The 21,818-nt window shown below is 54.7% G+C and overlaps 1 protein-coding gene across 1 annotated transcript; it reads right to left on the bottom strand.

The window, feature by feature from the left end:
- Positions 1 to 6,864: 6,864 nt before the first annotated feature.
- On the bottom strand, positions 6,865 to 21,743 carry ANKRD52 (ankyrin repeat domain 52). The gene is made up of 28 exons (XM_072358122.1): positions 21,609 to 21,743; positions 19,735 to 19,818; positions 18,295 to 18,373; positions 17,695 to 17,765; positions 16,695 to 16,895; positions 16,481 to 16,568; positions 16,219 to 16,361; positions 15,878 to 16,090; positions 15,697 to 15,775; positions 14,998 to 15,112; positions 14,828 to 14,910; positions 14,626 to 14,743; positions 14,056 to 14,124; positions 13,613 to 13,753; positions 13,425 to 13,502; positions 13,015 to 13,126; positions 12,745 to 12,816; positions 12,179 to 12,380; positions 11,705 to 11,792; positions 11,485 to 11,602; positions 11,028 to 11,247; positions 10,862 to 10,949; positions 10,229 to 10,312; positions 9,874 to 10,019; positions 9,443 to 9,525; positions 9,142 to 9,224; positions 8,784 to 8,875; positions 6,865 to 8,103 (listed from the first exon to the last, which is right to left on the bottom strand). The coding sequence occupies exons 1-28, from the start codon at positions 21,633 to 21,635 to the stop codon at positions 7,859 to 7,861; spliced, it is 3,222 nt and encodes a 1,073-aa protein (XP_072214223.1). The 5' UTR covers positions 21,636 to 21,743; the 3' UTR covers positions 6,865 to 7,858.
- Positions 21,744 to 21,818: the final 75 nt, after the last annotated feature.

Raw genomic sequence — 21,818 nt, 5'->3', positions numbered from 1 at the left:
CAAAACACAGCCCTGGGTTTGGACTTTCTCCCCTCCTCATGGGACCAAGATGAAACACAAGGAACCAACCCTGGGGGCCAGACCCCAAACCCGCATCCCCATAAGGTGGGGGGGGGGACACAGCATTGAGCCCCCACCCCTCCTTGGTGGCACCACAGAGCTCTGGATCCAGCAGTACCCACAGCAAAAGGTTCACATCCCCCTTCCCCCTGGGAAAGGACGACAGGAGAGGCAATAGAAGCAATAGCATTTTAATAAACATCATCGATTCAAAGCCACAATATGAATAACAGGACTTGGTCGCAGCTTACATCGTATAAAATAGATCAAGTCTGAATGCGGTTTTCTTTTCTTTTATGCCTTTTTCACCCTCCCCCCCCCCTCTTGTTTTATGTTGTTGTTGTTCCTTTATTCAACCCCCCCCCCCTCTTTTTCCCTCCCCCCCCCTCTCAATCAAGAGGTGATGCTGGACTTAAAGTACATGGATGGGACAAAAGGAACTGCTCACAATGCTCAGCGTGGGGATGGGGCTGGGGGGGGGGGGGGCTCTTCCTACAGCTTTGGGGGGGGGGGGTTAGAAATAATGGGAGTGGGTTGGGGCTCTTGGGATGGGACAGCACTGTGGGACATGGCTCACAGCAATGGCCCCAGAGGGAAGGGGGGTGGGTAAGGGGGCAGGGGGGGATAAGGGGGAGATAAGGGGGCATGGGGGGGTATTGGTTTGTTTTGTCTATTTGAAATTGCACATCAAAACTGCCCCCCACTGGTGGTGGGACGCGGAGCTGAACCCGTTGTGCTTGGAACCAGAAGGTGGGAGGAAGGAGCAGCTGAACCCCCCCCCATAGGACAGTGCCCACATCTCCCATCCCATGGTGCAGAGATGCCACCCCCCCGCCTCCAACCCCATTCCCCTTCCCAGCATTAAACTTGCTGTGGAGATGGGCACACGCACTGGTCAGTGTGCCCCCCCCACCCCCTTAATACCAATGGAGCAGCAGTGGGGTCCGGAGCGGAGCTGCTGCCATCCGGTTATCACAAGAGGTAGTGAGAACAGTGCAGAAAGGACACAACTCAGAGCTCTCCATTTCCAACCACCTCGCTCTGACCCTCCCCGATGCCACACATGGGCACTAGGATGAGGGGGGGTGGAAGAAAGGAAAAGGGGGGTGGGGTGGGGATACCCCCCCCCCCCATAGGGCTCATCCCACTCTGGGCATCAGTAAAGTGCTGTTGGTGCTGGGCTGGGGGGTGTGGGACCCCCCGGGAGTGCCATGCTGAGCTCCTTGTGCAGCCCCTTCCCCCCCCAGGGGCTCTATTGCTTTGGGGATGTGGGGGGCTGCACACCCACACTGCCCCTATTTGGCACCACTATGCCCTGGGAGCACTGCAAGACCCCAAAAAGGCACCCACAGTGCTCAGCAATGAGAAAGGGAGCAATGCTTCCTCAGCTCCCCCCCCTCAACCCCAACACACACATAGAGGAGGATAAGGAAAGGGCAGAACCTTCTGGATAACTCCTAAAGGAAGAGGACTCAGAGCATCAGAGCTCCTGGCCTTATGCTGCACCCATGGGTGCTGCGGTGCACAGACCCCAAACTGCTCTGACCCCGTCCCAAACCGCCCATGGTGCCATAATGCAAAGACTTGGGAATGGAATGATGTTATCAGCAGAGAGACGGCCAGCCCAGCTGCAATCCTACTGCCTATGGATGGCACGACCCCATACAGTGCTCACACCGACCCTAAGGGCACTGGGACCCCAAATGGTGCTCACACCGGCCCTAGGGACAACAGGATCCCAAACAGTGCTCACACTGACCCTAAGGACAGCAGGACCCCAAAAACCATGCTCACATTGACCCTAGGGGCAGCGGGACCCCAAACCATGCTCACACTGACCCTAAGGACAGCAGGACCCCAAATGATGCTCACACTGACCCTAAGGGCAGTGGGATCCCAAATGATGCTCACATTGACCCTAAGGACAGCGGGATCCCAAATGATGCTCACACTGACCCTAAGGACAGCAGGACCCCAAATGATGCTCACACTGACCCGGCCGGAGCCCAACCCATGTCCTGGCTGAGGGATGGAAGGAAGGATGGACAGATGGACGGCAGCTCACCACCACAGAGCAGCGCTGGGAGCAGAGCAGAGCAGTTCACCCTCCGGCAGCCATTCCTTGCAGCTCTGGGTGAGGAAAGAAGAGAGGAGAGGAAAGGAGAAGCCAAACCCCGCAGCCGCCCCGCGCGCGGCTCAGCCAGGCCACAGCTTTCCATGCGTTCACTTTTATTATGGTCAAGTCGAACAAGATCAATAGGACGGGATCGAGTAAGGCCATGTTCCTCTTATTATTAGTAGTAATAGTAGTAATTTTTTTCCTCCTTCTTTGCATCGGAACGAGCTCAGACAATGCCCAGACACGCGGATCCACACGCACACAACAGGGAACAGCGGGACACAGAGGAGGAAGAGTCGTTGTACCTGACTGCTGCTGAGGTCTGTCCTATCGTATCCAAAGAAACGTTTATGTGCATAATATACAGAGGTGCAGCATTTACACACAGGATATTGTAAAGACACAGAGCTTGCTACAGATGCCTTCAAGTCCTTGGAGACGCGTCCCCTTTCCTGCTGACCCGGTTCGGCCCGGAGCTCTGCTTTATGAACCCATAAAGGGAGGAGAGGTGCCACCAGCCCCATGGCGTCCTTGGAGAGAAACGAAGAAAGAAACCCAACAGAAAAGAAGAAAAAAAAGAGAGGAAAAAAAAAGAAAAGAAAAAAAAAAAACAACAAACAACACCAAAACAACCCCAAAAACACCCCAACTACCCCCAAAACGATCCCCAATGGAAAGGGGTGGCTTGTTTTGTCCTTTGGTTTCTTACTGAAGGCAAAGCGGGACGCGCTCCGCAAGGCTCGGATGCTGACGCTTATGTGGTCCCTATGGGGGGGCAAGCAAAGGGGGTTTAACCCCCCCCCCCCCCCCCCCGGCCCCACCACGCAATGCAAAGAAACCAAAACAGGTTGTTTCTGGGGTGTGTGGTTTGTTCTTGGTGTTGGTTTTTGCTCCTCACTGCGCTGGCTGCCGCAGCTCGGGTGCCCAAATCCTAAAGAGTCGTTCCTGTTATTTTTCTCCTATTTCTTTATAGGGTTTTTTTGTTTGCTTTGTTTTTGGACCTGTCAAACTCAGCCCCAAAAGGGGGATGGTGGGGCTGGGATCTATGCGGTGCTTTGGGGAACCAGACTGGGATTGAATGGGGGGAGGGGGCTAAAAGGGATTGAGGGGGGGGGGTCTCACATCTCCTTAAGGAAACACAAATCGCCTGCAGCTCGGGAACAGCAACAAGGAAACACACCGAGCACCTCCTCACCACGGCTGGGTTATTGGGGACTATGGAAGTGCCTGGCAGGATAAAAGCCAATCGTTTACATTCAGTGTTTGTCAGCAGTTTCTATGGCTCAGGTGGGCGGCTCAGCCCGGAATTCTATCAATGGCAGTGCAAAAAAAATCCACCTTTACGACTTGAAATGTAGGTTTTTGTGCTGTTTGGTTTTTTGGTTTTGGTTCTTTGTTTCTTTTTATTCTCCCTCCTCCTTTTTTCTCTCTCTCCTATAACCCAACTTTCCCTTTCGTTCCCTAGAAACAAACCTTTTTTTTTTCTCCTTTTTGTTTTTTTCCTTTTTTTTTTTGTTTTTTTTTTTCGAGTTAAAAAGAAAAAAAAAGTAAAATAATCAAGAAATTAATAATAATAATTAATAATAATAATAATAAAAAAGCAAAACCCAAAGACGCTCTTCGTCATCCCTTCCGCTCTTTGCTGCTCTCTATCCCGTGGGACGCTAAAAGGGAATCCAGACTCATGCTTTAACAAAAGTGCTTATTACTTGAAGCAAGTGCTTTGGACCAGGGGGCAGAGAGAAACTTCCTTTTGTTGATAAGGGGGGGGATGGGGCTGTTTGTTCCACACCCACACTGACAGCTTTGGGGGGGGGAGGAGAGGAAGGGATGGGGGTTGAAAAGTCGCTGCTTGGTGAGAGCAACACCAAACTGGAAGGCGAAGCAGGAATGGTCCAACTTTGGCATCGAGGTGGTGGGGAGGAGCGGGGAAGCGGGCGGGCAGCGGAAGTTTCCCTCCATCCCTCTTACAATGCACTAAGGGAAACCATCACAAATCTCGTTTTAGCAAAATAATGCGTTATTACCAAACACTTTGATTATTACTTAAATTGTCAAGCTGTGCTGTCAAATGTATACAATACAGCGTTAAAGGAGAACAAGACTGGGACCTGCAGGGAACGTGGCCGTCCTTCCCTCTTCCCATATCCCACCCCCCTCCCACCTCCCCACCACTCAGTCCCCAAACCGCGGATGCGCTGCTGAAACCTCATTTCACTCCACTGTCATTATTATTATTATCATCATCATTATTAATAATAAGACACGAGGGGAGGGGAGAAAAAAAACTCCTCGCTAAGAGCAAAAGAACGCGTCCACGTCAATAGCACGGATGCTGCCAGAGAGGAAATGGAGAAGCCCTTACAGAGATCACATTGATTGTCTCAGAGTTCAGTGGTCGCGTTGAGGTGTCAACGCAGAGCGCGGACAGAAGGCAAAAAGAGATCGGGTTTGGAAAAAGGAACTGGAAAAAAAAAACACAATACTGGGAAACAATAAAAAGGGAGAGAAGGAAAAGCAGCGTGCTCTGTGTGCTCCAAGGAATTCTCTCACCCTGGCTACAGAAAAAAGCTGTGATGGACCGACATGCACCGGCCAACTGACGTCTGTACCCGGCACCGGCAGCTTGAGCTCTGCCACCACCCCACGGCCCGGCCCGGTGCTCCGTGGTCACGGCGGTGGGGACTTTGGACCCATTCTCCCACCCCGAAGGAAAAGGCGACGGCCATCGGTGAGGAGCCGGGAGATAAAGGACGCAGCAAGTGCGGGCTCGGCAGCCATGTAAACAAATCTCTTATTTATTTATTTTTCCAGTTCTTCTCTGCAAGAATACTGAAAAGGATCTTCAAAAAAGGACCTTTGAATTCAAGTTTTGTGAGCTCTGGTTCCCAACTGAGGTATTCGGTGCAGAAAGGTTAACACTTTCCTTCAAGCTGGAGGGGGGGGGGGGGGGGGGGCAGAGAAGCAAAGGAGCACAGCCTGCACCATGGCACCGCTACCGGGGCACCAGGAGCATCACTGGGGACACTCCTGTGTGAGACACAAAGAATGTGCTCGTCACCCAAAGGCCAGGGCTCCCTATTTGGTTCTGAAGGTTGGGCTTTGGTAAAAGAAAGCCGCAGTGCAACAGGCGCTGCCTCCCGCTGCCCAGGGACGACCTGCACCAACGTGACAGAGAGCAACTTCCAACAGGTAACAAGAAACAAAGACGCCGTTTTGGTTACAGAAACGCTTTCCTTCCTACACTATGCAGAACCGAGAGGCACCGTGGGAGCGGGAGGGATGGGGTGGGAGAAGCAGGACCTGAGCAGGCCACAAACTGGCTGTAAACAGGCCGTGAGCAGGCCATGAACATGTCACAGACGGGCCTTAAGCGGGCTGTGAACAGACCACAAACAGGCCCCGAGCAGGCTGCAAGCAAGCCATGAACAGGCCATGAGTGGAACATGGATGGGCCTTGAACACAACATGAGCAGGCCCCAAGCAGGCTATATGAACAGGCCCTGAGCAGGCCACAAACAAGATCCAAGCAGGCTGCAAACAAGCCATGAACAGGCAACGAACAGGCCAAGAACAGACCATAAGCAAGACACAAACAGACCCCAAGCAGGCCAAAGACAGGCCATGAGCAGGTCTCAAGCAGGCCATGAACAGGCCATGAACAGATCATGAACGTGAGCAGGCCCCAAGCAGGCCATGAACAGGACCCAACCAGGCTACAAGCAAGCCATGAACAGGCAATGAACGGGCCAAGAATAGACCGTGAGCAGGACATGAACAGACCCCAAAGCAGGCCAAAAAGAGCTCACAAGCAAATCTCAAGCAGGCCATGAACAGGCCACAAGCAGTTTGTGAACGGGATGTGAACAGGCCCCAAACATGCCATGAGCAGGCCCCAAGCAGGCCATGAACAGGCCCTGAGCAAGCCACAAACAGGCCCCAAGCAAGCCACAAACAGGCAACGAACAGGCCAAGAACAGGCCGTGAGCAGGACAAGAACAGACCCCAAGGAGGCCAAAACCAGGCCACAAACAGGCCTTGAGCAGGCCACAAACATGCCACAAACAGCCACGAGCCCAACAACAAGAACCAAGCAGGCCATGAGCAGGCTGCAGCCTTCCCAGGGCCTGCTCACTCCCAGAGCCTCACCCAGCCCAAACACGGTGTCAAAGTCAGCAGGAGATGCCAACCATGGGCTGCTTGACCCCATCAGCCCCTTCCCTTTCTTAGTGCCCAGTCTTTGGCTTTGCACAGGCTCGTGATATGGAGCAATGAGTATCTGTTTTGCACGTGATACTGTTACAGTAATTCCGAAGAAAAAAACAAACCAAAACCAAACAAATAAACAAAAAAAAAGACCCAACAGTGCAACGTTTCTCAAATGCTTCAAACCTGCATCATAAATATGATCTCTAAAATTAGAAAACCCAAAACAAGCACAAAAAAAAAAACCAAAACCCCCCAAAACACCCAATGATCTCACATACATGCACGCTAATAAAACCTGCCAACATGCTGCGTTAGAAAAATAAATACGGACCTATCAGGGTTGTGAATAAGGACTCTGAAGTGCATTTTCTTCCTTATTTAAAGGCGAAAAGTTTCAGGTATATATTTTTTTAATTATTATTTTTGTTGCTTTTTTTGTTTTGTTTTGTTTTTTTTGTGTGTTTTTTTTTGTTTTTAAAAGGTAAATGCTTGTTTCTTTATAAATAACCTTTCTCTTTTTTAAAAAGAAAAGCAACACTGACTCTCGCGTGGGAACAACCACGCGACACAGAGAACGAAAACTCCAAAGAAAAAAAAAAGAATCCCAAGAATCTGCTCTTAGGAATCCAATGTTTTGTCAAGAGAGGAAGGAAACGAAAAACCAACCGACCCAACCAAACCAAAAGCAGATAACCAACAGAATCCCTAAAGTGCCTGGTGTGGGGAGTGAGGTTCCAGCAGCGCGTCCGCGGCGCGCAGACCGCCGAGTCGGGCAGCAGCACCCGTTTTTGCATAAAAATGACAGCTGCCAAAAGGGTATTTTAGTGTCCCAGGTACAGTAGATCTTGATTCAAGTGTCTGTATTGGAATCGAAGGATGAGCATGAGAGAAAAGTGACTCAGAGAGGAGCATTACAGTGGCACTTGGCCAGGAGCTAGCACCCACCCCAGCGGCTGCAAGACCACCCCGATCCCAAACCCCACACCCCACCAAGAGTTCAGGCTTCCCCGTTCCAGCCTGCAGACAGCGTGGGGATGCCAACGGAACCGATCTCAATCCACCCCCAAAAGCTGGGAGCCAAATCCTCTTCCCATCTGCAGCCCAATGGATGGTCCCAATTAGTTTGTTTGTTTGTTTTTTAATTAAAGAGTTTTTCCTCATTTTGGTTCTCTGTGGCCACGCAGCCCAAGGGAAGCAGCGGATGCCACAGAGGGATGCAAATGGCTGGAGGAGCGTGGCTTGGTGTTCAGGGCAGCCCCGTGCCACCAGGGCAGCACTGCCAGCCCCTCGTTACAGCAATGAGCAGCTCTAGCACCACGCTGGTGCTGCAGCAAGAAGAGGAAGCGTTGAACTCTTGGTCTAATCGGCCATGCTAGAAGGCCTGCCCAGTCTTGTTCTCCTTTAAAGTGCCCTATATTTATAGAATTTCTAAATAAATATAATAAGATATTAGGTCACCCATAGTTTAAGCTACTCCGAGTAACAGCCGTCTAAGCCGATGGCATTGTGCCGGTCCTTGCTGTAGGGGCAGGTGCTGCCATTGGGCAGAGCCCCGCAGGCCGCGGTTTTGGCTGCAATGCCGCAGTTCTTGAGGAGGTTGAAGCTGAAAGAGCTGATGGCGTCTTTAGGTGGGAAAGGCTTCATGGTGGAGAGGATAAGTGCCAGGCAGTCGGCAACGTCCTTGTTGGGGGCGCATGCCAAGGCTGGGGTATGACCTAGGACAGAGCCGGAGGTGAAGGGGCTGCTCCCCAGGACCCCCAATGCAGGCTGGAGGGAAAGAGGGGAAGGGAAAGTCTTTTGCTTTCCCACTCTGCGTCACCCGGTGCCCTGCAAGGGGCAGCTTTCATCCCCTGCATGGATTTCTGTTCATATCTCAAAGGACGCTGCTTCTGGGCACCGGCCACCCTTGCCATTTCTGCAACTGCTTTGAAGCGTGCGGGGATCAGCAGGAGGTGAATTACAAAAGCCTCAGAAGCCCTGGCAGCAGGGCAGACCTAATGATGGTTTTCACAACTTAAAGGTGTTCCAGCAGAGCAAAAACTGCTGGGATAAACAGCATCTGGTGGCAGCAACTAGCTTCTGCCAACTCACAAGTGAGTCAATGGCTTACCAACAGCTCAGGCTGCGCTGGGTTGGCACATTGGCAAGCAAGCCCAGGAGATACACGAGACTAAAAGCCCAGAAGATGCACGAGGTTAAGAGACACATGTCTAAAACCCCTCTGGGACCTGGGAATGCTTTTACAGGGGGTGACAGGGTGTCAGCATCTTCACCCTGACTGAGCACATGCAACTCAAATGCAGAAGGGGTGGGAAATCCTCCCAACGCCAGCCAACCACCTCCCCACATAGCACGAGCCCCACACAGGGCCTGGCTGCCCGCGAGCAACACACACCTTCTTCATCCACAGCCAACACGGTGGCACCTCTGCTGAGCAGAGCCTGGACGACGGTGGCCAGCCCGTTCCGTGCAGCGATGTGGAGCGGCCTGGGGAGGGGAGAGAGTGGTCAGGTGCAGGCTGGGGCCACAATGCAGCAATCAGGCCCTGGAGCAGCAGGACAGCCTCCCACAGCAGTGCACAGTGATGGAATTACTGCAGGCATTGAGGCTGGGCACTCATTGAATGCACTAAACGCGCCTCCTTCTACCATTCTCTTTCTCCTCTCACCCAGGCCTTACCAACCCCCTGCAAAGCCCTGGTTTCCACTCCACCCTCCCCCCCTTTCCCCGGTGCCAGCTGTCCAAATACTCACATCTGCAGAGCACTGTTACTTGCATTGATAAGGCCAAGGTCTTGGGTTTCCCCCAGGATCAACAAGGCACACTTTTCATGACCCTGGAAAGGAGAATGAACTGTTTATAGGACGCAGGCAGCCGGTGCAGCAGACGTGAGCTGGGTGCTGTCAAGGCACAAAGCAATTCCCTGGGATTCAGAGACGTTCCCTAAAACACTGCTCCTTCTGGAACACATTACTGCTTCAGAACAGACTGCAAAGAGAGCTGCTGTTTCCTACACTCCCTTCCCTGCAATGTCTCTGGGCTCTGGCTGCCTACCTTGCTGCAGGCCAGGTGAAGAGCTGTGTTCTTGTTGACATCCAGCACAGTTATATTTGCTTTTGCTTGGTACAGCAGGAACTCTGAAATGAGAAGGGACAGCTGCCATCAGAAAGTGAAGCTCAGACCACGGCAGTGGGGGCAGCAGCCACATACTGATGGACAAGAGCAGCACAGCCTGGCTCCAAAGGACCCCAGAGGAAGCAGAGGGGTCTCACGACCCTGCTGCTGGGGAAAGCAGCTGTGTTGGTGTGGCTGACAGCCCCAGGAACAGCTGAAAGCACCGCAGTCCTCTGAGCACCAAACCCCTCCATTCCCCCCTAGAGAGGTCCCAGGCAGCGCTGCAGGATGTGGACAGCAATGCTGTGGGGTGGCAGCCCCTTCTGCCGACTGGCAGTGCCTGGGGAAGGGGTTGGCTGCTGACCACGTACCAACTGCTGCAGTGTGCCCGTTCTCAGAGGCCATCATGAGGGGAGTCCTCCCCAGCTTGTCAGTTGTGTCCACCTCGGCTTGGTGGCGCAGCAGCAGCTGTAAACCATGGATGTTGTCTGCAAAGGCAGCAGCGTGAAGGGGTGTCCTGGGAAAAGGAGAGCTCGGGTAAAGAGGAGGGCACAGGATGCACCTCAGCAAGGCTGCCTAGGCCTGAAGACACATCTGGGGACATCAGAGTTGGAACTCGATGTTAATGGTCCCCTCCAACCCAAACCATTCTATGATTCCATGCCAGCTGTAGGAGTCACAACCACCACTCAGCAGCACCGCAGAGAGAGACAAGTCTGTGCTCACCTTCCTTTGGCATCTCTGCTATTAACAATCTTGGCACCTAATGCTTCCACCAGCATTTCAGCAGTGCTGTCCTGGTTGTTAATTCTGCAGTGGGGACGAGAAGGAAAGTTAGAACAAGATTCAGCAGCATTAGCACAGCTGCAATTGGAATGAGGAACAGATTCCTGGGATCCAAGGGCCAACAGCAGCTAGTATGGGGTTGCTTAGAGTAAAACACCCTTTATCTTTTCTGATGACAGTCAAGGAATCACAACACCATGTCACACAACTGCTTTGCTCATCCCTCTGCTGCCAGCTTTCCGGGGGCTGACCCTCCCACCTCGGTAGCTCCACCAAGCTGGCACATGGATCTCATGCATGCCAGCCCTGGATGTGCTGCACACAGCCAATGAGACAGACACCCTGCAGCTCCCAGAGACCCCCCCAGAGTCTGGCAGCCACCTCCCTGCCACAGGGGAGCTGAGACAGGACAGCTGTATAACCCTGAGCTGTTATTGCCACCCAGAGAGGAGCCCTTGGCAAACAGGACAGCGTCTGGAGCTCCATCTGCAGGCTGCAGCCTGTTCTGGTCCTGTACCCCTCTCCCACATCACCTGGTGAGAAAAACCCAGGGCAGCTCCCGACACCACTTACACTGCACAGTGCAATGGAGTAAAGGGGTTTCCTTCTAGGTATGCAAATGGATTGTGTTCAAGTAACAATTCAAGACAATCTTCATGCCCTGTGAAGAAAGAGAGACGTAAGGCCATTAGCACCCAGTCAGAACAGAGGTGGGATGGGGCCCAGCCCTGGTTCTTACCACTGTATGAAGCCCAGTGCATTGGTGAATAACCGCTGTAGTCCACCACAGAGTCCAGAGGGTCAGTAGAGAGGGCTGCCTGCAGCAAGGTCCTCAGGATTTCTAAGTGCCCGCACGCCGATGCAAAGTGGATCGGGGTCCGACCTTTGAAATCCCGACACAGAACGAAGGCATCGTGGTCCAGCAGAGCAGCCAGGCAGTCCTCACAGCCCGTCACAGCCTGCGCCAGAAGAGAGGACAAGGTCAGACCTCATCTTTCCATCATCTTACAACAGAGCTATCCCCTTCTCCCACAGCTTCCTTCTCAAACACTGCTTTTCAGGAAGAGGATTTGGGCTCTTTCACTGAGGATCCCTGTGCCAATAGGAACCACCTGCCTGCCCTCCAAGCAGCCCCTGTGCAGGAGGCATCAGAGCAGAAGCTGCATGGCCCCAGGCACCCCCAGAGATGCACTCACCCCCCGATGCAGAGCGGTCCTTCCTCTCTTGTCGGCTGCATCAGCTGTGGATCCCTTCTCCAGGAGGAGGTGGACGCAGTCGACGTGGCCATTCATGATGGCCAGCATCAGTGGGGTTCTGTGGGGAGGAGAGGGCTTGGCATTGTGCTGGGCTCAAGTGCTGCCCTCAAACCTACCCCACCACCCTGCGACGCAGCCCCAGAGAAACACACAAACTCACTGGCCGTGGATGTCCATGACATCGGTGATGTCTGCCCGCTCCCCGCTGTCTATCAGGAGGTGCAGGGAATCTGTATTCCCATTGGCAGCTGGGGACAGCAGAGGAAAGGAGTCACAAACCCGCACTGATGAGTCCCTCCTTCCAGCTGCCACCATACACCAAAGGTGCAGGCTCATGCTCAGCAGCCAGGCACACGTGGCTGAGCAAACTCATTACATGGTTGCTAGGCTACAGGGTTGATTAACACATGCACAGGCTGAGCTAAAAACACGTGTGTGCAGAAGCCACTGGTGTCCTCTCCCAACTGCTGCTGGGCAACTGGGCCCTCAGCTTCTGCAGGTGTGGCACAGCACCGGTCCCATCCTGACCACAAGCATCACCCTGACCCACAGCCCTTTCCCCCTTCCCTAATAAGCAGCTGGGAAATGGATAAACGAGCATCCTTGGCTCCTTCTCAGCCCCCGGCCTCATTACCTGCAGCGTGGAGAGGGGTCCACTTTCTCTTCCTCTCCTTCACCAGGGCAGAAGCGCCGTGGCTGGTGAGCACCTCCACGCACTCGGTGGAGCCTCTCTCCGTGGCGAGGTACAGGGCTGTCCGCCCCTTGTGGTCCCGCACATCCAGGTTCACGAGGGTTTCAGCAAGTGTCTTCAGGGCTTCACAGTGACCATTATAGGCCTGAGGGCAGAGCAGGGAACGTCAAAGCAGAGTCTGGATGGGCTGGAGTTTTAACCCTGGGATGGTTCTGCCGCCCTGTGTTTGCGCTCCCATCCCACCCCTGCCCACATGCGGACGAGGTGACCGTGAAACAGAAAAAGCAAGGAGCTCCAAATGCAAACCAAAGGGACTTCGAGCTACGGCCTGTGGGAAAAGCCAGGTCCCAGGCTGCTGCCTCCCTTCCTGCTTCACCCCACGCAGCTCTTTGGCCAACATGATGGCCCAGCCCACGCTGCTGGGGAGCAGCAACTCTTCAGGGCACAGCGAACCCCAGCACAGAGCCAAGTGCCCTCTGCCACCCTGGGGCTGGGCCAGCCGTACTTACAGCTAAGTGCAAAGGGCTGACTGGAATGGTGCTTTCCACATCCTCCAGGCAGTTAAAAGACATTTCCAGGAGCTGAGACAACAAAAACACAAAACTCTAAGTGACCCCCCTGAAAACACTTCATTCCCCATGGAATTTAATCAAACCCACCTCCCCTCCTTGTGGATAAATGTTGGCACTGCAGTGCTTGCAAAGCACACAACTGGGCACTGCAAGGCTCCAGGGGGCCTCCCCCATCTCCTGCAGCACACAAGGCTTTGCTTTACTCACCAGTTCGAGGTTCTGCCTGTTGCCATACGCAGCTGCATAGTGGACAGCAGTATATCCCTGCTTGTCCCGGAGGGATGGGTCAGCACCATTATCCAGCAAGAACTCTAAACAACTGCAACAAGAGAGAGAGAGAGAAAAGGAGATCAGGAAAACAGTGAGAGTAGAGAAGCATGCCCAGGAAAGAACCCCCTGCTTGATCTGAGAGCAGATGCTGTATGAATCCCTGCTGGACAAGGAGTGCATGCAGACTCCCTGGGGATCAGTGCTGGGGTAATGGCCAGGTTTGCTCAAGAACCAAACCAGCAGCTGTTTCCTCATTGCAGCTCAGCTCAGCGTTAAGTAGAAGTGAGGTACAGCACAGGGAAAGGGTGAACCACAACCAACGGCCAGATGGGGCTGCATCAACTCACAAGAATGCCTCCTTCATTCTGGACTCCTTCAGTGGCTCCTCATCAGTGTCATGGCTGTTTCCTGAATGAGTCTCTGCTCTAAAAGGTCAGAAGCCCCCATCAGTTTGCTGACCATTCCCTCCCACCTCCATAATGCACCCCCTCCTCACAAGGCACTGCTTGGGGAGGTGGCCGGGGCACACACTCACCTCCTGTACGTATCTGAAGCAGCAGCATAGTGTAAGGGGGTACAGCCTTTACAGTCAGCCTCATTAATACTGGCTCCTGCAGTGACCAACGTCACTGTACACTGATAGCTGCCATTGGCAGCTGCGTAGTGCAGTGGAGTCCTGGGGAGGGGAAAGAAGAAAGGGCTGAGGAGCACTGATTGTCACAGAGAAACCTGTGGGGCATCAGCAGGACCCAGGGAGCTGCCCACCCCAGCTGCTGAGCTGCACCCCACTTTTGGGTCAGCTGCTCCATTTAAAGAGCCAGACATCAGCCTGAGCAATCAGCCTGCCCAGACTCAGCTGGCATCACCTCCTAAACCCCAGCTGAGCCCTACACTACCGCTGTGAGGCTTTGGGAAAAGCCCAGCCCAAACCCAGCTGCTGCAGAAGAATCACCTTTGCAATGCCCCCAGCATGCTTACCTGCCAAATTTATCTCTCCTTCTCAAGTCAGCACCGCTGCTCAACAGCAAATTAAGACATTCAACGTTCCTACAGGAGACAGGGAGACCAGTTAGACACAGATGAGAATGGAGCACAGCAGGAACACTAACTCCTCCTAGTTGCAGACAAGGCAACTACACTTCTCACCCACACAGCCTGTGTGGAGCTCAGTGCAGCCTGTCATCTCCAGCCATGGCTGGATGCTGCTCATACAAAGCCCTTCCCTGCTCTCTAAAATCACCCTCTTGTGCCTCCTGCATTGCCAGCGCTGTCCTGCACTGCATGGTGAAACTGAACACTGTGAGGCATTTAAATGGCCAGCTAAACCCTGCTGCTTCAGTTTGTGAAGCCTTCACAAATCTCAGCCAAGCGAGCCTTACTGCTCTGCATTAAGGTAAAAAGTCCCAGGATGCAGAGGCTGGGATGAATCAGAATCAACAACATAACAGGGCCCAGAGGTGTCCCTCTCCATTGCTGGCTCTGAACATACCACCCTGTTGCCTGCCAGATCTGGGCACAGCACCCAAGGGCAGGCAGTGCTCAGCTCACCCTCCGGAAGCAGCAGCGTGGAGGCAAGTCCTCCCAAGGTTGTCAGGTGTGTTGATATCAAAGCCTGCAGACAGCACGTGCTCGTTGCTCAGCGAGGAGACGATACTGTACAACTGACCTGCAGGGCAGAGTGCAGGGAGTCAGGGAGCTGCAGGACTCACCCAGGTGCCCCCATAGGGCAGGGGACAGCTGAGCCACCCACCTGAGGAAAGTAGCTTACGACAACAGTCTGAAAATCCAAAGAGAACAGCTAAGTGCAGAGGGAACATGTCGTGGATCCCACGCCTGCCAGAAGAGGGAACAGGGTCAATGTGGGCCGTCCATGCATCCTCCAGCCCAAGGAGGCAGAGGGAGGGAAGAGCTCTTCCTCACCTTGCAGTGTCAGCACCATTCGTCATCAAAGTACTAATTAGCAGCTCATGGCCATATCTAGCAGCAACGTGGAGGGGGGTATTGCCGTATTTGTCAGCGCAGTCAATCTCACTGCCTGGAAAGGGAAAGCTAAGCGTTACCAATGGATCTCTGCACTCTAATCCCAGGATGCAACCTTGCTCTGAAAGAGGCTCAGACTGTGCTGGAAGTGATGAAGGAGGCCCAGGCTGTTCTGATGGCCATGTCCCATCTCAGGAACATGGCTGATAACTTGAGTCCATTCTGTATCATGCAGGAGAACTTCAAGCTGCTGTCTGTGCTGGGAGAGCCCACCTGCCAGCCCGGGACATTACATCTCCCCTTGTCCTCCAGGAAGGGATGCATTCAGCCCCCAGGTGTCTGGCTGAACCCTTGGGGTGCTGCCAAGCCTGCTGCCCTCCCACAGGAATATGGTCTTTCAGGCTGGTTGTAGCAGCACGCCTTTGGCCTCAGCACTGACCCAGCTGGAATTTCAGTGCTCTATTCTGCACTCACTGCCCCCATCAGCACAGGGCAGCAGCCCCCATGAAACAGCACTGAAATTGAGAGATGGCTGGAGAGCTCTCAGATCCTCAGAGCAAACACGCAGGGAAACCCTGGAGGAGGCACTGAGCAGCACAGCACAAGGATGGGCTCACCCAGCAAGCAGCAGCCACTCACCATTCTGAATGAGGATCTGTGAACGTGTGAACCGCCCGTGGATGGCAGCCATGTGCAAGGGGCTCTTCCCTTCCTTACTCTGTGGAGAGCAGAAGCAAGGTCACATCAGGCTCCTGTCACCACCCTGAGGGCAGCGGGTCCCCATGTCCCCAACCCAGGGCTCAGCCCTTCAGCACCAGACCTGAAAGTTGACATCAGCCCCGTTGTTGACGAGGAGCTCCAGGCACAGGGCCCCATTGGTGGACACAGCAGCAAAGTGCAGAGGGGTGAAGCCCTTCTCGTTAGGCTGATTGACGTTGGCGCCGTAATTGACCAGTTCATTGGCCACGGCATCTTGGCCCATGTAACAGGCGATGTGAAGTGCAGTGTTACCAAAGGAATTTGGTTCATCGATCTGAAGGAGCAGCAAACCCAAAGGATTTGAGGATTGGGAAGGAAAAAAGGGGTGTAAAAAAAGGGCAGCCACAAAGCAGCCCACGCTCCCACCCTCTCCAGCTCCTGGATCCCCAGCTGTGGGCTCACCTCCACCCCCAGCCGCAGCAGGTGACGCACAACTTCAATCTGCCCGCTGGCTGCAGCTGTGTGCAGCAGGGTGTAGCCCTTCTTGTCCTTACACATCACATCAGCTCCACGGGCCACCAGCAGCTTCAGAACTTCCAAATGCCCTGTGGGAGGGATAGGAGTGAAAGCCAATGGGCACACGGGCACTGCAGCTGCAGGGTGCACTGCAAGGCAAAACCCCGTGGAACAGGGGAGAAGAAATGAGGCCTTCCGGGGAACCTACCCAGAAAAGCTGCCCAGTGGATGGGCTGGCGATCCTTCTTGTCACAGCTACTCAGGCTGGCCCCTTTGTTTAACAGCAGGTTCACCATCTGGGTGGAGAAAAGCAGCATGAGGGGCAAGGCTGCCATTCCATCCCCTCCAGTGCCACAGGAGCAGCCCAGACTCAGGAGAGGAGGATGCAATGAGGCACCTTGCACCCGAGCCCCATCACCCACCTCAAGGTGGCCGCTGTGCACAGCGTGGTGCAGCGCCGTGCGGCCCGTGCGGTCCGCAACGTTGACAGTGCTCAGCAGGGGGATGATGGCCTCCACACACTTGGTGGCCCGGTTGGCAGCAGCGACGTGCAGAGGCGTTTGCCAATACTTGTCGCGGGCATTGACATCTGCCGAGTGCTTCAGGAGGAGGTGAAGTGCTTTCTGGCAGGAGCAGAGGAAGGGAAGAGCTCTAACTCCGTCCATAGGCTCATCCCAGCCCAAGCACAGCTGTGAAATGCAGCTGCATGGGGGTCCCGGCATTGGAGAAACACATCTGAGCCACGGGATGTAACTGTCAATGAGGGCTCATTTGTGACCCAGAAGGATGATAAAAGGAACCCTTTGACTTGCATTCTACAATGACTTGCCCCTTCTGCTGCCCCTCCTGCCTTCTGGACACGCAGTGACTGTCCTCACAGCCCACAGGAGACGCCTTGGGCAGAGCTTTACGCTCACGTATTTCATCTCCTGTCTGCTGCCAATTAAGACAATCCACGAAGGCAGCTGATGTGTGGTAACTTGCCCTGCGTGTCACATTCAGAGCTGCTGATCCCTGGCTCCAACCAACACAACCGCAACGTTTCTTGCTCTCAAGTAACCCAAAACAGGACAAAGTTAAGTGGGATGAAGTTAAACCCACAAAAGTCAAACGTTCAGAAAATCTTTCCAACAAGAATCTCTTGGAACTGGCTCCAAAAAGAGAGAGGGAGCCCCATTATCCCTCAAGGAAACATAAAGCTGGATTACCCAAAGCCCTTGGGAGGGGGGAAAAGGCAGGAAGGCAGCGTGGGGAAAACCCACGTGCTGGCTCCTGAAGGATGGAGGGAACAGAGAGGATCTTTGCCAGCTCTCATTTTAAGCATCTGGATTACGAGGTCATCCTCTCCCCGCTCCAACAAGAACATCCATCCGAGCCAAAGTCAGACAAAAGAGGAGCATTCCTCCTCCCATCAGCACATACCTCGTTGCGAGAAGCCGCAGCGCGGTGTAACGGGGTGAGCCAAACAGTGTCCTTTGCATTAACATTAGCACCTGAGGAGGAACAAGAGGAGATGGTCAGGGAACAGAGGTGACCCGCTGCTGCTATGGCTGCTGTCACAAGAGGCTCCTGCAGACAGGAGCACCAACCCCGCTGCAAAGAAGGGACTGTGCTGAGCTTGACAGAGCCCAGGAACAAGCTCCATCCCTTGGAGGCTGTGCCGGTGCAATGCAAAGGATGCAGCAAAGCAAGAGTGAAGTGACTGCACCTCCCAGAATGCCATCTCCCCACAGAGCCAAACAGTCACAGCGGAGCCCCAGCACGCAGCTCCCTCCTGGCTGGGTGCCCACCTCTGTTAGTTCAGCTCCACGACGCTCCTCCGTCTGAACAAACCTCTTAGGATTACAGCAACGTTTCCTAATCTTTCCCTGGCTGCAAACCCATTGGCTTAATTATGAGCACAAGGCTGTTTGGAGGGTGACCAACCCCTACTGCTCTACACCCCTGAGCGCAGAAGGGATCAGAACGATGCCCTGAGGGCAGCCCCAGTGCTGAGCAAAGCACCTGAGCCCGGGCCCTTACCTGACAGTATGAGGAGCTCGAGGATTGCAACATCTCCTATGTAGGCAGCAGCATGCAGAGGTGTTCGTCTTTCTTGGTCCTGAGCAGGGAAGGAAGGAAGGAGATCTGCCATCAGCTCTGAGGCCGGGGGACCACTCAGCACAGCCCCTCCTGCCCCAGCACAGCACACACAGACAGCTCAGGGCATGCAGTGAGTGAGGAAAGCTGCTCCAAACAAGCAACATCCCACCCTGGGAACTGCAGACAGCTCCTGCATCCCACCGCTGGGGGCCAGCAAGGTTTGTAAAGCCCCTCTCTGAGCCTTGGTTGGCTCAGCTGAATATAAACCACCTTTCACTTCTGTTTGCTCAGAGCTGGGCCCTGTATAACCTCTGCCTCAAGGCTCTACGCTCAGATGCTCCTTGGGGAAGTGCCACGTACCAAGGCTGGGAAGCAAGCAAGGAGAAAAGTGGAAGAGCACAACTTGCTTCCAGTCCCACATTTTGTGTCGGGGGGGGGGGGGGAGAAAAGTAATTGTTTTTCAGAGCGTTAAGGACTGTTTGGGAAACAGTGGGAGTCTCATTTTTTTGCAGCACGCTGAGCTGGCACAGCCAGGCAGGAGGATGTGAAAGTGAAACCCAGCTGGCAGGTCAGCAAACAAGCACCAACATCTCTAAACCTGCACGCCAGAAGGAAACTACGCATTAACAATCGTGGGTTTATTCCCTCGGCAGCTGCACGAGAACCCTGCAAAACAATCCCAACACTCACAGCGAGGACCAAGCGCTGCCCAGTCCCTGACCCAGGCAGGCACAGGGAGAAGCCCTCAGCCCTTCGGATGCAGACTGTGCCACAATGCTCTGCCACAAGCAGCGGAGCAGGCAAGCGTGTGCCAAGCACAGAGCTGAGCCCCAGCAAGGTGGTGAAGCAGAACGCAGCGGTGCTAGTCCAAAAGTGGAGGAAATGGTGCGTGCACCAAGAGGGGACCCATTGGGACGTCCCAGAGATGAGCAGCACCTCCTGGCAGCCACGAGGCTCATTCTGCTTTGCTAACCAGCTCCAATTCCCCTCCTTCCATCAGGAACAACTTTATGGTTGCGTTCTCATCCAACTGTTCTGGGTCAGCATCCCAAAGGAGTGAAAAAGGTGGAGCTGAGCCCCATCCCACACAGCCCACCGCCTCCCAGCCATGCTCTGTGCCACCGAAGGCTTCAGGAAGAGCTCTCCATGGATGGATGGGAGCCCCATCCTTCCACACACCCCATTGTACACGACGGAGGCCACGGAACAAAGCACAGCAAACAGTGTTGGAATCCTGAAACGTGGAGCCCCCAGCCCTAAACTTCCTGCAAAGAGCCCACCCCAAACCCCTTCACCAGCCCATTTACCCCCTTTGGCACTGCTGGGAAGGCCAGCAGGAGCTGGGTGTGGGTCCAAGCTGTGGGGCTGGGCAGCACTCACCAGTACATTGATATTCTCCTTCTGATTCAGCAGCGACCGCACTTCCTCTACATCGCGGTTGAAGATGGCTTGGACCAGAGGAGGCTGCAGAGAGAGGGATGGGTGGGCAATGAAGGTGGGAGATGGAGCCCCATCCAGAACCCAAAACAGAGCAGGATACGGTTCTGAGCAGCTCAACGAGCACCAGAGACCAACCAGCGGAGGTGGTTTTCACCCCATTGATATAGGAATTAATACATCAGTTTAAAACCCAACCTATTACTTCAGCACAAGGAACCCACGGACGACAGTCCTACAACTTTCCATCTCAGCCTTTGTGGCTGAGCACTCTCGTTTCCCTCACTAACTTCCCACTGGGGGACACCACATCATCCTTTTATCTTCTTGCCTCACCAGGAGCCCAGGAGTCATAACACAATACTTTTATCACCAGCTGCAAGGCCACCTTCTCCAGGTGCCACATACACTCTCTTGGAGATTGCTCTCTGATGGAGATTGCTTCAGCATTTCCCACTGAAGGCATCCATAGAGGTGAGTTCTTCCCCTATAAATAACCTCCTGAATATCTGTTACTACCTTTGTATTGTTCCACCTTATGCTGTCCTATAAGTTGCTCGCTATGGCCTAGCAAGCAACAGGAATTGCTTGGGATAGGAAGAAATACCAAGTGAAGGGTCTCAGGAATATGGGGAAGGAGGAGGTGGGTGCTCAACCACCCTACATACCACTGAGTGTGCCCAAAGGGACATGAGTACATATATATGAGCTGTTTAGATGTGGAACCTGAACTCCGAGAGGGCACTTGTTTGTCACGTTGCCTGGTCTGTATATTGAGGAAGGAAGGAATGCTGCTTTCTAACACTGCACTGGGGATAAAGAGCTTTCTTTTTGGATTCTGGATGGCAAGATGGATGGGTTTTGGATGGGGAATGCTCAAAGGATTGCCAGAAAAGCTCCCTGCTATGGAGCCCAAGCAGTGATGCTGACTGGAGAACAGCGATCCATGGGGTGCCCAAACTCAGCTGTGTGAGACCTGGGGCTTATCACCACCCTCCCATCCCTAACAGTGACTCCGTATCCCATGCACGTTATGGGGCAGCTCCACTCGGTGCTCCGTGCACTGTCAGCTCCCAGCAGCATCCACCTGAAAGCCGTCAAACACGGGGAGAGCATCCCGGCTCGGAGGGGACCGCGTGACTCATTGGCTCGGAACGCAGCACACTCAGCATCCTTCGGTTCGACGTTAAAACAAAAACCCCACTTAAATAACATCAAAACGGGCACAGACGGGCAGGCGGCACCGCAGCCTCGTGCGGCGTTTGGCCGACACACCCACCGCCATCCGCGGGGAACCAGAAACGTTCCGCTGACCGGAAAAACACTCAAGTTCTGGTTCAACCGCAGACGGACGCCCGCCCCCCCCCAACCCTCCATCCCGTTCCCTACCGCGGCTGCAGAGCTCCGGGAGCTTCGGACCCAACCGGGCCGGGCCTGGGGCGGCCCGTACGGCGATACCCGGGGCGCTCGGAGCGGCGCGTGGAAGCGGCGTAGGGCCACGTGCGGGCCGCGCTGCGGGCACCGGAGCCGTCCCAGAGCTGCGGGCCCCGCGGGCCCCGGAGCCGATTCCCCCCCCCGCGCTGCGCCGCTCGGTCCGGCGGCAGCTCCGAGCGCCCCGCCGAGCGCGGATCCCGGCTCCGCAGCATCGCGGCGGTTCGGGCCGGGCCCAGCGGCAGGTGGGGTCCGGCGGGAGGCCCCGCGGCCTGGGGCGGCGGCCCGGCCCGGTGCGGCGCGCGGTAGGCCGCGCATCCCCGGCCTGGCGTAGCGGCGCGGCCGAACGAGTCGCGGGTTGTTCGGGGCAGACGCGGCGGCGGTACCTGGTCCGTGATGCTGAGAATCCCCATCTCGGGGCCGCCCTCAGCGCGCAGCTCCCGGCATCGGGCTCCGGCCGCGGCGGCTCCGCTCGGGCGGCTGCGGGGCGGGGAGCGCCTGGGCCCGCCCACCGCCGGGGAGCGGCCCACACCGCCGGGCCGCAGCGCCGCCGCCGGCCGTTATAACGGAGTGTGGGGGTGGGCGCCACGTCGGGA

This window comes from Excalfactoria chinensis, chromosome 28 (genome assembly GCF_039878825.1).
Source record: "Excalfactoria chinensis isolate bCotChi1 chromosome 28, bCotChi1.hap2, whole genome shotgun sequence".
In the NCBI taxonomy this organism is placed as follows: domain Eukaryota; kingdom Metazoa; phylum Chordata; class Aves; order Galliformes; family Phasianidae; genus Excalfactoria; species Excalfactoria chinensis.
Note: the sequence above shows the minus strand (reverse complement) of the source record. Positions and strands in the feature narration are given on the sequence as shown.

Bases quoted from the DNA above. Each gene is read 5' to 3' on its own strand.
- ANKRD52 (XM_072358122.1), bottom strand. From the start codon at position 21,635: ATGGGGATTCTCAGCATCACGGACCAG. The intron at 15,776-15,877 runs GTCTGGTGCTGA...TGCTCTCCACAG, and splicing joins GGGCTGATGTCAACTTTCAG to AGTAAGGAAGGGAAGAGCCC. The intron at 13,754-14,055 runs GTAAGCATGCTG...TCCCCTCCCCAG, and splicing joins AGGAGAGATAAATTTGGCAG to GACTCCACTGCACTACGCAG.